Raw genomic sequence first — 12,778 nt, forward strand, 5'->3', positions numbered from 1 at the left:
TGTAACAGACGGCAGGTAAGGAGAGAGGGTAATGGTAATTTCATTGCCACTATTATTTTTATGTAAAAAGCGGCTTAGCCACTGCAGGGTTTACCTTAAAACCAGTAAGGGTCCATTCAGACGTTGCAGTTGAACCTGCATTGAAAAATCGCATCTGAAAACTGCATGCCGTTTTTTGTTTCGATTTGATGCGTTTTTCCATGTGGTTGCAGTAAAAACGCATGTGGTCTTCAGATACAGTTTTAACTGCACCTCAACATCTGAATGGACCCTAAGGCCTCATGCACACGACCATAAGGGCTTTTACTGACTACAAATGCGGATCCATAGTCATCCGCAAATACGAGACAGTATCTGTAGTTATGGACCATAGTGCATCTGTATTTACGGATCCAAAAAAAGAGGAATCTTGGGGAACCCAATGGCACGCATAGCAATGCTTCCGCAATTACGGACGGGTACGGATCTACCTCCGTAGCCGTCCGCAATTGCGGAAGCACCTATAGACTCCTATGGGGAGTCTGTACCGCAGTTGTTGACAAAAATAGGACATATTCTATATTTTCGGATCATTTCTACGGCACAGACACACATCCGTAAATGTACTAAAAGGTGTCCGTGGACAATAGAAATGTATGGATCCACAATATGATCTGTAATTCCGGATGAAAATGACAGTCGTGTGCATGGGGCCTAAGTGCTGAGTGAACTCTCCATCAAAGCCCAGTTCTGTGCAAGGCATCTGATTTTGTTTCAAGTCTTCCATACAGATAATGGCCCACATTACTTAGACTAGGGTTTTTACGAGGCAGTTGGAATGATTTGTGCTGTTTTAATAAAAAAATGGAGATGTATTTTTAGTAATAAAAAGTACATTCATTTGTAGGATTAGCCACATGAAAGAATAGAGAAATTGTAATTAGAATGTCAGAACAGTGAGAATTTCCATATTATGGCTAGTTGAAAAGAACGATCAGTATCCCACAGATTTAAAAGTCAGATAATCAGGGGACAGAATAGGAAATGTGGACAGAAATGTTTTAATACTGCCTTCATTTCCTGCACTGGCTCGCATGTGTTTAGCACAGCCGTAGCCAGAGATGGACCGCTATTAATCTAAGTTGCGGACAACGGTTTCTGCTTGATTAACTCTCATCAGTGCAAAATGTGGATTGATGACTATGAGCGTGCTCAGACTGGATACATTTTTAGAGTTGTATTACGTTCTTTGCTGGAAATATTTGCATAGTAGTGAATAGTCTTGTGTATAAATGTGTCAAACAATCCAGCCATGCTGTATATATTAAAAATATTCAAGGTAAGATCCTGCAAAAGGACAATATTCATGAAAAGATATGGTTGCCAGGTGTGAAACATATAAAAAAAAAAAATCTTGCATTGTGGCATACCATAATAACAGAAGGCAAAATACCTATTTGGTATTGGCCTATGCTGTGTTGTGCCCAGTGTTTATAGGCTGATCAACTGATAGAGCGTGATTGACCCGATCTGCTGTAAGGTCGTATTATGTTCCCTTGATCCTTAGTGATATCTGTACACCGTAAATGCTCATTCACTTGTTCTTGGTCATTCGCTTGAATGGGAAGGAGCTGGAATACCAGATAGATCACATGACAAGAGGCAACGTTTCTGGTGAAAAAAATCAGGCAATCCCCTTTTCTTTTTTTTTTTTTTGTCCCGGCTACCCCTTCAATAATCGTATTTGTTTTCTAATTTGGTATGTAACGTGTCTCACTGTATTTTGACCTTAAACAGGGAGAAGGTGAGCAGGTACACAGAGATAGTAATGACGAAGCTGAGCTGAGAAGAAAGAAAATTGAAGCTTTAAAGGTATGATAGAAACGCACCAACCAGTCACCGTTTTCTAAAGTAATCCCAATGTTCTAGCACTGCAGCCTATAGGATTACTAATAGGGATATTGTGAGGACTGAGCGTGATGTAGTTGAACCTCCTTCTCAATGTTGCCTCATTCTGCAATTCTCTATGATTCACTGTTTTTGAAATTGAATTGTGTGTACATAACATTTGCCTCTTAAGCAAGTAATCCTCTTATTATCCATTACATCTGCTTCTGGGGCTTTCAGCTGAAGCTTTGTTGCATATTCCTGACATACCAGCTCAATATGTATGAAATCTGATTTGAAGTAGTGTGCTTGCACAGCGAGGATATGAACGGATTTGAAGCATCATATCCTGTCTCGATCTGCAATCCATCCTCGCTCATAAACACTTAACAATGCATTTTTTTTTTTTATACCCATTTTATCTTTGTACATATGTTATTCATCAAGAGCTAACTCTAGACTAAGTTCATGATCTGCTTTGTATGACCTTTTTGTTTTTTTATGTGGAGGCCCAAGCAAACGCTCGAGCGGCTGTATTTAAAGAGGAACTTGAACGAAAGAGGAGAGAAGCGGATGAGAGGGAAAAGAAAGCCTGGGAAGAGCATGTAAGCAATGATGCCATTTTAAAATTAATACGAATGCCGAATTCTTCAATATTATTTCTGAAAAATATTTATACAGCACCTTTTAAAAGGGATTTACACTTTTTCAATTTACTATTTTTTACATTTTAGTAATATTGAATCGCAGTGGATTAACCCCTTAGTGACCGGCCTATTTTAGACCTTAATGACCAAGCCATTTTTTAAGTTTTTCCATCGTCGCATTCCAAGAGCTATAACGTTTTTATTTTTGCGTCGACATAGCTGTATAAGGTCTTGTTTTTTGCGGGACAAGCTGTATTTTTTAATAGCACCATTTTGGGGTACATATAATATATTGATTAACTTTTATTTGGGGGGAAATAGAAAAATCCCTGAAATTTCGCCACTCTTTTTTTCGCGTCTTAAATCTACGCCGTTTACCGTGTGATATAAATAAGACTAACTTTATTCAGCGGGTTGTTACGATTGCAACGATACCAAATTTGTATAGTTTTTGTATGTTTTACTACTTTTACACAGTAAAAACGCTTTTTTTTCAAAATGATTTGTTTTTGTGTCTCCATATTTGAAGAGCCGTAACGTTTTTATTTTTTCGCCGATGCGGTTGTATGAGGGCTTTTTTTTTGCGGGAAGACTTGTAGTTTTTATTGGTACCATTTTGGAGTAGATGCGACTTTTTGATCACTTTTTATCACATTTTTTTTAAAGTCAGTATTCACAGAAAACAGCAATTTTTCCATAGTTTTTTATTAATTTTTTTACGGCGTTCACCGTGCGGGTTAAATAATGTAATAGATTTATAGTCGGGGTCGTTACGGACGCGGCGATACCAAATATGTGGAACTTTTTAACTTTATTTTGTTTTTTTAATAGTAAAGCATTTTGTGAGGGGAAAAGCTGGGTTTTTCCTTTTTTTTTTTTTTCACTTTTTTTTTAAATTAACTTTATGAAACTTTTTTTTCACTTTTTTACTAGTCCCACTAGGGGACTATAATATGCGATTCTGCGATCGCATTTATAATACACTGCAATACTTTTGTATTGCAGTGTATTACTGCCTGTCCGTTTAACACGGACAGGCATCTGCTAGGTCATGCCTGCGGCATGATCTAGCAGGCATTCACTCCAGGCAGACCTGGGGGCCTTTATTAGACCCCCGGCTGCCATTGGAGACACAGACACTCAGCGATCATATCGCGGGGTGTCGGTGGAGGAGAGAGGGAGCTCCTTCCCTCTCTCCAAAACCACTCAGATGCGGTGCTCGCTATTGTGCACCGCATCTGAGGGGTTAAACGGGTGAGATCGACACTAATATCGATCTCACCCGGCAGAGCAGGGACGCCCCCAGCCCTCAGCTACCTCTAGCAGCTGAGAGCAGGGAGATTTGACAGCTCCCTGCTCTGTAAACTTATTCCGATGCCGCAATGTAAAAAGTCTATGGCATCGGAATAAGGCCCGTTAGTGACCGACGTAGAAACACGATGGGCCGGTCACTAACGGGTTAAGGCGTGATGTCTTGTTTTGATTGAAAAAATAGCAAACAGGGCCTAAGGCCTAATAGTGGTTTTGCGGACGGCAAAAACACAGATCACTTGTGGTCCATTTGTCCGCAAAAAACTTTCTGTAGTGCATCCGTGTGTCATCAGTACTCACGGATCAGCAAACAAAAAAAATTTATGTCACCAATTGCTTAAGCCACAAATCCGGACCTTAAAATGACTTGGCTCCATAGAAATTAATGTGTCCGTGTGCTATCCGCAAAATTGTGGATAGAACACTGACAAAAAACTACGGTCGTGTGCATAAGGCTTTATTCTGGCTGTTTGACAAAAAAGTATTTTTCTGTTGAGCAAAGTGATGAGAAAATTGATGGATGTCCCAAATGAGGGACCTAAGAATGCCCAAAAAGACGAACCAGACAATCCCTTTAGGTGCTTCACCAGTTTCAGCTTTGTGCACGAGTGGTAAAAGGAAAGCCCCGATCAAGCGGAAAGTTTCTTTGGTGTGACGATGCTTACAAGGGTTGTCCCTACTAGATGCAAATAGATCTGGGACAAGATGCTGAGACTCCCAGCAATCCGCTGTTGTCCTGAGGGAAGCTGCATGTCTATTTACGTCGGAAGAGGGTTATTTAAAAATGGCGCCCGCTCAGATGCCGAGCAGGCGCCATAGCTGCCATAGGTATCTGTTATGTTACACTGCAGGGACTCCGTGGCAACGCTTGCGATCAGAGCCGTCTCTGATCGCAAGCATTTAACCCAACTGATGCCGTGGTCAGATGTGACCACCGGCATCTGAGGTTTTTTTTAACTTTTACTTTAATGGCAGTCACCCACCACCGCGTGGCGAGATTGCAGGAGTCGGTGTGTTGATATGGCAGCCGGGAGCCTTCGGAACGCTCCCAGGCCTGCTATAGGAACACCTCTGCATGTGGCAGGTCTCAATAGCAATGCATTGATTCTGCTTTAGACTGCAATACTGCAATATTGCAGTCAATGGCAAAAGTGATCTAATGATCGCAGGTTCAAGCCCCTATGGGGGCTAAAAAAAAAGGTTATAAAGAAATTCAAATCACACCCCCCCCCCTTTCCCTAGATCACATATAAAAATAAACAAACACATTAGGTATCCCCGCATCCGAAAATGCTCAAACTATAAAAATATTTATGCAATATGGGGAATGCCGCAGCGGGAAAAAGATCAAAATGGCCAAATCGCTGTTTTTTTGCCACTTCAACCCCCCAAAATATTTTTATAAAAAATGATGGAAATGCCAGACATTCCCCAAAGTGCGATCAATAAAATCTACATCTTTCCTTGTACAAAAAGATGCCTTACACAGCTCTATACACAGAAATATAAAAAAAAGTTACAGGGATCATAATATGGCGATGCATTTTATTTATTTATTTTTTCCAAATATTAACAATTTTTTAATTAAAGGTACTAAAACATAACAAAAACTAATATAAATTTGGTATCCCCATCACCATACTGATCCGCAGAATAAAAGTAACGTGTCCCTTTCTTTGTACAGTAAACACCGTAAAAACGAAACCCATAAGAAAATGGCGGAACTGCAGTTTTTTCCAATTCCACCCCATTCTCAATTTTTTCCCAGCTTCCCAGTACACATAATATTAAATAGTGACATTGGAAAGTACAATTTGTCCCATAAAAATTAAGCCCTCATATGGCTGTGTCAACGAAAAAATTTAAACGTTATGGCTTTTTGAAGGCGGGGAAGAAAAAACAAGAGCATAAAAATGAAAATTAGCCTGGTCCTGAAAGGGTTAAAGGGAATCTGTCACCAGGTTTATTCCCTATCTGAGGGAAGTATAAAGTGGTGACAGAGACTGTGAATCCATCGCTGTATTTCTTACTTTCCAATAATCTGTAATTTTTATAAAATTGGCTTAATCGCCTGCATCGCGTATTCATGAGCTGCGGGTCCCCCTGCCCTCCCGCCAATAATTGACATCTTTCTCCCAATACTGTGCATAGGGAACGAGCTGCCAATCAGCGTGCCAATTAGTCTTCGATGTTCATGAGCTACGGCTAGCCACGCCTACCCGTCTCTGATCGGCAGCTTTCTCCCTATGCACGGTAGGCCAGGTCCCCCTTCACTGACTGCAGCTGCATAGATTGCCTGCGCCACCACCCGTACATTGTACAAAGCACTAATTCATCCAATAGAGCAGCTATATATTTGTACAGTACCAAATCTTTTACGGTTAGTGGCCATGTGACAAGATCACACAGTTGCTGTTGGTAAGGGTGATGAAAATCAGGATGTCTTTCAGCTTCGTTCTAATTTGTTCTAGCCTGGATAGGTCTTCCAAAACTCCATTCCACCTCACTATAACGTGGGAGGAGAGAAGTGACTAAAGGCCCTTTTACACTGGCCAATTATAGGACAAACGAGCGTTCATAGAACGCTCGTTCCCGAAGTTTTCCCTGTGTAAACAGGGCAGTTGACTCTGGACTTGATATAAGCCAGTGGACCAACGCTGTTGCTCAGTGGTCCAAAATCCTGATTTCAGATGAAAGTACATTTTGCATTTCATTTGGAAATCTCGGTCCCAGAGTCTGGAGGAAGAGTGGAGAGGCGTCAATCCAAGCTGCTTGCGGTCCAGTGTGAAGTTTCCACAGTCAGTGATGGTTTGGGGAGCCATGTCATCTACTGGTGTTGGTCCACTGTGTTATATCAAGTCCAGAGTCAATACAGCGTCTACCAGGAAATTTTAGAGCACTTCATGCTTCCCTCTGCCGACAAGCTTTATGGAGATGCGGATTTCATTTTCCAGCAGGACTTGGCACCTGCCCACACTGCCAAAAGTACCAATACCTGGTGTAATAGCCACAGTATCACTGCGCTTGATTGGCCAGCAAACTCACCTGACCTAAACCCCATAGAGAATCTATGGAGTATTGTCAAGAGGAAGATGAGACACCAGACCCAACAATGCAGATGAGCTGAAGGCCGCTATCAGAACAACCTGGGCTTCCATAACACCTCAGCAGTGCCACAGGCTGATCGCCTCCATGCCACGCCGCATTGATGCAGTAATTCATGCAAAAGGAGCCCCGACCAAGTATTGAGGGCATATACTGTACATACTTTTCAGTAGGCCAACATTTTGTTATTAAAAATCATTTTTGAAATTGGGCTTCTATAATATTCTAATTTTCTGAGCCACTAAATTTTGGGTTTTCATTACCGGTCAGCCATAATCATCAACATTAAAAGAAAAAAATGCTGGAAATAGATCGCTCTGTGTGTAATGAATCTGTATGATATATGAGCTTCACTTTTTGAATTGAATTACTGAAGTAAATTTACTTTTTGATGTTCTAATTCATTGAGGAGGACTAGTGTGTGTGTGTGTGTGTGTGTGTGTGTATGTATGTGTATATATATATATATATATATATATATATATATACTGTATATCAAGTAATCATAAAAGCACGGCAAAATAATTTTAATACACTATTGTACTTTCAAAGTCTAGACCATTGCACTTTAAATCTCTTCAGAAACTGGATACATTTTTGTTAGCGTGGTTGTAGATAGAAAGGTTAAACTGTTTGTTTTTTTTAACGCCACAAAGGATTGTGGGTAGCAGATGACATTTCTACTGTTAGAATGTTTTTCTATGTGCTGCACTGACACAACGTAAATGTGTCTGATGGTGTTTTTTCCAGCACGGCAGTATCGCCACCTTTTGATTTCCCCAGAGTTTCGTATGGTAGTGTTTGTGTTCTAGTGTGCAGTAAAGTATGGGGCACTGACACTCTGACTCCATATTATGTACCCAAAGCAGACCGAAATAAACCTGTGAACTCCAGCAGCTTACATTCCTTCTTCTGTACACTACAATAGGCTCATTGACATGAGAGAAGTCTTCGTGCTTTTTATTACTCTCCAGAAAGCCATTAATTAAAGGCCAAAAGAAGCACTTCATAAAAAACACCTTATAAGCTGTGTATTTGTCCTGACCTTTTGCACGCCTCATAGTGTCCCTCCCTCCATGTATTGTTACAAAAGAAAAGTTTACAAGTTAATGACAAAAATAATAATAAAAATCACTCTATGTAGTAATTTTTCCACCAAAATCTGCAAAACTAACATTATATTTACGATCGGAAAGATAAGCTATTAAAGGGGTTGTCCCGTGAAGGACATTTATCACCTAACCGCCGGTTTGTTAATAAATGTTTGATCACTGGGGCCCCCACGACCACACTGAGGAGGAGATTGAATGTAGTGATGGTCACACGTGCGCGCCCTGTCGTTCCATTCAATGTCTATGGGGACGACAGAAACCACGAAGTACAGCACGACCACCCCTTTAATGGTTGCAATCCAGCTTCAAGAAACGAATGTGACTATTTTGTTTAGAACATTCCGTCGTAATGTTGAGTACATTTGGAAATGGTGCGTGTGATGTCCTACATCTGACTCCGGAGTACTGAAAATTCCCTTTTGTCCCTTTTATATAGTACTTTTAAGAGTTGTCCATACCGCTAATACATACCGCTAACCATGATTACTAACCCAAGTAGGACATGTCCTGTCTTTTGCTTTTTACAGGCTTTGCTCCCATACTTTGTATGGGAGAACGGTCCCAAAATGCGGGCTGCGGCCGTGTGCATGAGGCATAATTCATTTTTTTGACTGTCATTCTTATGATACTATGGCTAGCACTGTTATGGGACTGTGGCAGCTGAAAAATGTGCACAGTACATTCTGCTGTATATACAGTTCTCTCCTTTCAACTTCCAAAGTTGGTAAGGATAGTTTACATTTATTTCAGAATTCACAGAAATCCTGCAAAATCTCATTCAAAATATATACTGCAAAATTCTTCAGACATTTTAACGTTCTCACAGCTTCTTACAAGAATGGTTTCAAAAAGAATTTTAGTTTACATAAGAAAGGGCAGACATTTTAAAGGCTGAAGCGGTATTGAAATTAAAAGGGGAGGATTGTGTTTTTTTTTTTCATTTTTCTTCTGCTAATCCACCTAGAATTTAGAATTGATATGCCTGCTACTATACAGAACTCTAAGGGCTTGTCCGCACGTAACGGAATTGCTGCAGAATACAGCAGCAGCAGCAAAGTGGGTGATATTTAACGAATCTCATCCATAACAATTTTCGGGCAGAAATTCCCCTGCGGTACGTATTTTTTGTACCGCAACATGTCAATTCCTGCTGCGGAAAGTGGACTGAAAATCCGCACCATTTACTGCATTAAAAAAACACAGGAAATTGTGTGTTTTTTTCCGCAGCGGAATGTCTGCTAGTTTAAATTTTCTGCAGCAATTCCGTTACGTGTGGACAAGCCCTGAGGCCCTGTTCACACCGAGTTTGTTACAGGCCTTAAATTGTGCCTGTAAAAATCAGCTCCGTTTTTTTTTTTGATGCGTTATTTTCCATGTTTTTTGCCTCGGGTTTTTGCCATAAAATGCGAAAAACAGAAGTGTCGGCCGTTCGCAGCGTTTTTTTCCCGTCTCCCATTAATTTCAATCGGGTTTTTGAGGCGGAAAACACATAGGGCTTGTCGCTTCTTTTTCCCACGAGTGTTTTTTTTTTTCCGTTCGTGGCAATTTCGGCTATTTGTTTCCGCAGCAAAAACTCAGCTGGCCATACTAATCATATGACGATTGGCCGCCATGCAGCCAATTAGTCGTATGTCGGGACATTCATATGGCAAATCCTACCATGTACATGTGCAAAAGGCCAATAGGTTGCCTGTAAATCACCAATCACGCCCTAACAACCAACAACTGACTGAAAAAAAGAATCCACTTTTCCGGTGGTAAACATTGTTTTGCTATTGGTCAAAATCGATCATTTTAGCAGACTTTCATTTCATGTGTCTGTACAATTTCTGTCCGACATTTCCATTTTACACTTTCAAGCCTCTTTTAACATTATCGTATTAATTCTGTAATATTATGTCGCAGTGCTAGCAACTATACGACCAGCTATGTTTTTAAAATGTGACCCTGATTTTTGCAAATGACTTAAATTGAAATATCTGCTGGACAAACTGCATCTTTACTGTACAAGCCAGGTGAAAAGATCTGGACCTCTCGGCTTGGAATGTCACCAATTACAAGTATTCACCATGTGATGACGCCGCGCTAGTCGTCCGTATGAAATAGACATTTGTATCTGTCACCATTTGAACACCTTTCCTCACCTGCAGCCAGCAATACCCCCTCCCTGGTGTCAGGAGCTGCTCCTGTGTGGTCTCCCAGGTGCAGGCCCTGGTTATTTGACATGTTGAGATGAGGAACACACATCTTCTCCTCTTTGCACGTACACCCATCATTTACACTCGCAACTTGAGTTAATGTGCAGTTGTTATCAAGCTTTTCTCATTGGAAGAGGGCATTATGGGAATGGGATATACACATGCGGGATAATGCCCTAAAGAACTATGACGTACAATAATACAAATGATCTCAATACCAATATCCGGCGATCACAGCTCTAGGATATAAAACCTGTTATTTAACCTTCCAGGACTTCAGCACAGAAATTCCATGTTTTATTGTTCTGGAAATGCAGATGCGAGCGCAGATAATGCCAACGTTTTCCATGCCTGCTTATAAAGCCTTATCCAGGTTGAGCCCTATTTTTATTTGCAATATCAGCGCTTTTATGCACCAAATCAGTGTTGGAATTGTTCCACAAGGTGCCTGAAGAAAGAAATTACTTTTTCTTGTATAAACTGTTCCCAGAGGAGATTAATAATACTGAAATAGCCATTCCATTTACTACGTGGTTTTAGGCTTGGTGGGTGGGTAGTGCGGCGGCCTCTAGAACATGATCAGGCCATCACTATGATATACTTGGGTAATGCCAGCTATTCCTAAGTTATGGCAAGTTTTAAAAGCCTATTTTTTTACTGATCAACTGGGAGGGATTGACCTGTAGAAGACCTGTGTCCGTCAATAGCTTTCTTGATATAATAATGAAATTAGAAACTCACAAGCTGTTTGTTCACAAGTCATTTAAAATTCTCAAATATTGATTTGACACAGTCTTAGGCCTCATTCACACGACAGGGTCCGAGTGTCGGCCGGGAAAATCTGCCGTTTTTGGCCGATTTTTCCCGGCCGGTTTGCATCCGTTCCGATTCAGTTGCAGGCCATGTTGCCGTTTTTACTGGCCGATTTGGACCCGATTTGCATCCGGTTTTTTCCCTGACCGTTTTTCAATCGGATGAATTTTTTGCACTTTACTTATTTTTTTATTATTATGGTCTGTCCCTCAAAGGTCAAAAAATACCTTTTTGGAACTTTTAATATTTTTTTTCTTTCTTTTACACCATGTTTTTCCACTGTAACTGGAGCTACACAGCAGCCCCAGTTACAGGGGAAATCAGCCCTCTCATAGTGACGATTGTCACTAAAAGGGCTGTGCTGGATCTAGTTAGACCCAGCAGCAGTCTGTCACTAACGGCACCCGGCGATCATGTGACCAGTCACATGATCACCGGGAGGAATAGATACAGTGCCGCTGCTGCTGTCTCTAGTCCTATACACAGCGTTCATTGAGCTCTGTGTAAAAAGACATCGGAGAAGACAGAAGCAGCGAAAGATGCTTCTATCTTCTCCTCAGGGTCCCCGGCAGCACTGACAGCCGGAGACCCGACATTCAGCTGCCCGCGGGCAGCAAGTTAAAACCCGAGCTGTAAAAAGTTTATGGCTCGGGTTTTAAGGACCCTGACCGCTGGCCGTAAAAACACAGCCAGCGGTCGGGAACCGTAACAAGCAGGGGAAGGGAGCCAGCGCAGCGCTCCCTTCCACCTGCTGTACACCCCGGCCCTGCCACACAGTATCACCAGCGTAGCCATTCGTCCGAATGGCATAAACTCCTCCTCCTCACATGCACTCTGTGCTGTGAGGAGGAGGAGAGAGTGCGCGAGCGATGGAAGACCCGGCCATCACTCGGGACACATTCCGGTGATGGCTGTGTATTACCCAGCTCCATAGACTTCTATGGGAGCCGGGCGGCCGGGTACCCGGCTGAAAATAGGGCATGTCCCATTTTTTGACGGCCGGTTTTCCCGGCCTGTCAAAAAATCAGTCGTGTGAATAGCCCCATTAGAGGTTTATTATTCCTAATGCAGCCGGGTGCCGGCCGATTTATGAACGGCCAGCACCCGGCCGGGAAACCCTGTCGTGTGAATCCCGCCTTAAAAATGTCTGCTCTAATAAAAATAAATAAAACCACATTGAGATCTATTCCATGTTTTTTGTTTTTTTTTTTGGAAGGGGGGAGGTTTTTTTTGTTTTTTACCTTTTTCTAGTTAAGCCGTTAGTGACCGCCAATACGCCTTTTCACGGCGGCCACTAATGGGCTTTATTCTGATGCATATGCCTTTTTACGGCACTGCATCAGGATAAGTAAATAGAGCAGGGAGCTGTCAAATCTCCCTGCTCTCAGCTGGGGGCGTCCCTGCTCTGCCGTGTGAGATCGATAAGTATCGATCTCACCCATTTAACCCCTCAGATGCGGTGCACAATAGCGTGCACCGCATCTGAGTGGTTTTGGAGAGAGGGAGGGAGCTCCCTCTCTCTCCCACCGACAGCCGGCGATACGATCACCGAGTGTCTGTGTCTCCAATGGCAGCCGGGGGCCTAATAAAGGCCCCCAGGTCTGCCTGGAGCGAATGCCTGCTAGATCATGCCAGAGGCATGACCTAGCAGATGCCTGTCCGTTTTAAACGGACAGGCAGTAATACACTGCAATACAAAAGTATTGCAGTGTATTATGATAGCGAT

The 12,778-nt window shown here is 41.9% G+C and overlaps 1 protein-coding gene across 3 annotated transcripts in view; it reads left to right on the forward strand.

Annotated features, from left to right (window-relative positions):
• NEK1 (NIMA related kinase 1) overlaps window positions 1-12,778 on the forward strand; it is a 122,511-nt gene that overhangs the window by 47,118 nt on the left and 62,615 nt on the right. For 2 of the 3 annotated variants that reach the window (XM_075860259.1, XM_075860260.1), the window contains 2 exons: window positions 1,777-1,851; window positions 2,376-2,471. In XM_075860259.1, the coding sequence (XP_075716374.1) occupies window positions 1,777-1,851; window positions 2,376-2,471 (171 nt within the window). Of the gene's footprint in view, window positions 1-1,776; window positions 1,852-2,375; window positions 2,472-12,778 lie in introns of those variants that run through there. The other variant, XR_012883014.1, reaches the window with a different exon arrangement.

Source organism: Rhinoderma darwinii, chromosome 1, assembly GCF_050947455.1.
Source record: "Rhinoderma darwinii isolate aRhiDar2 chromosome 1, aRhiDar2.hap1, whole genome shotgun sequence".
In the NCBI taxonomy this organism is placed as follows: Eukaryota; Metazoa; Chordata; class Amphibia; order Anura; family Rhinodermatidae; genus Rhinoderma; species Rhinoderma darwinii.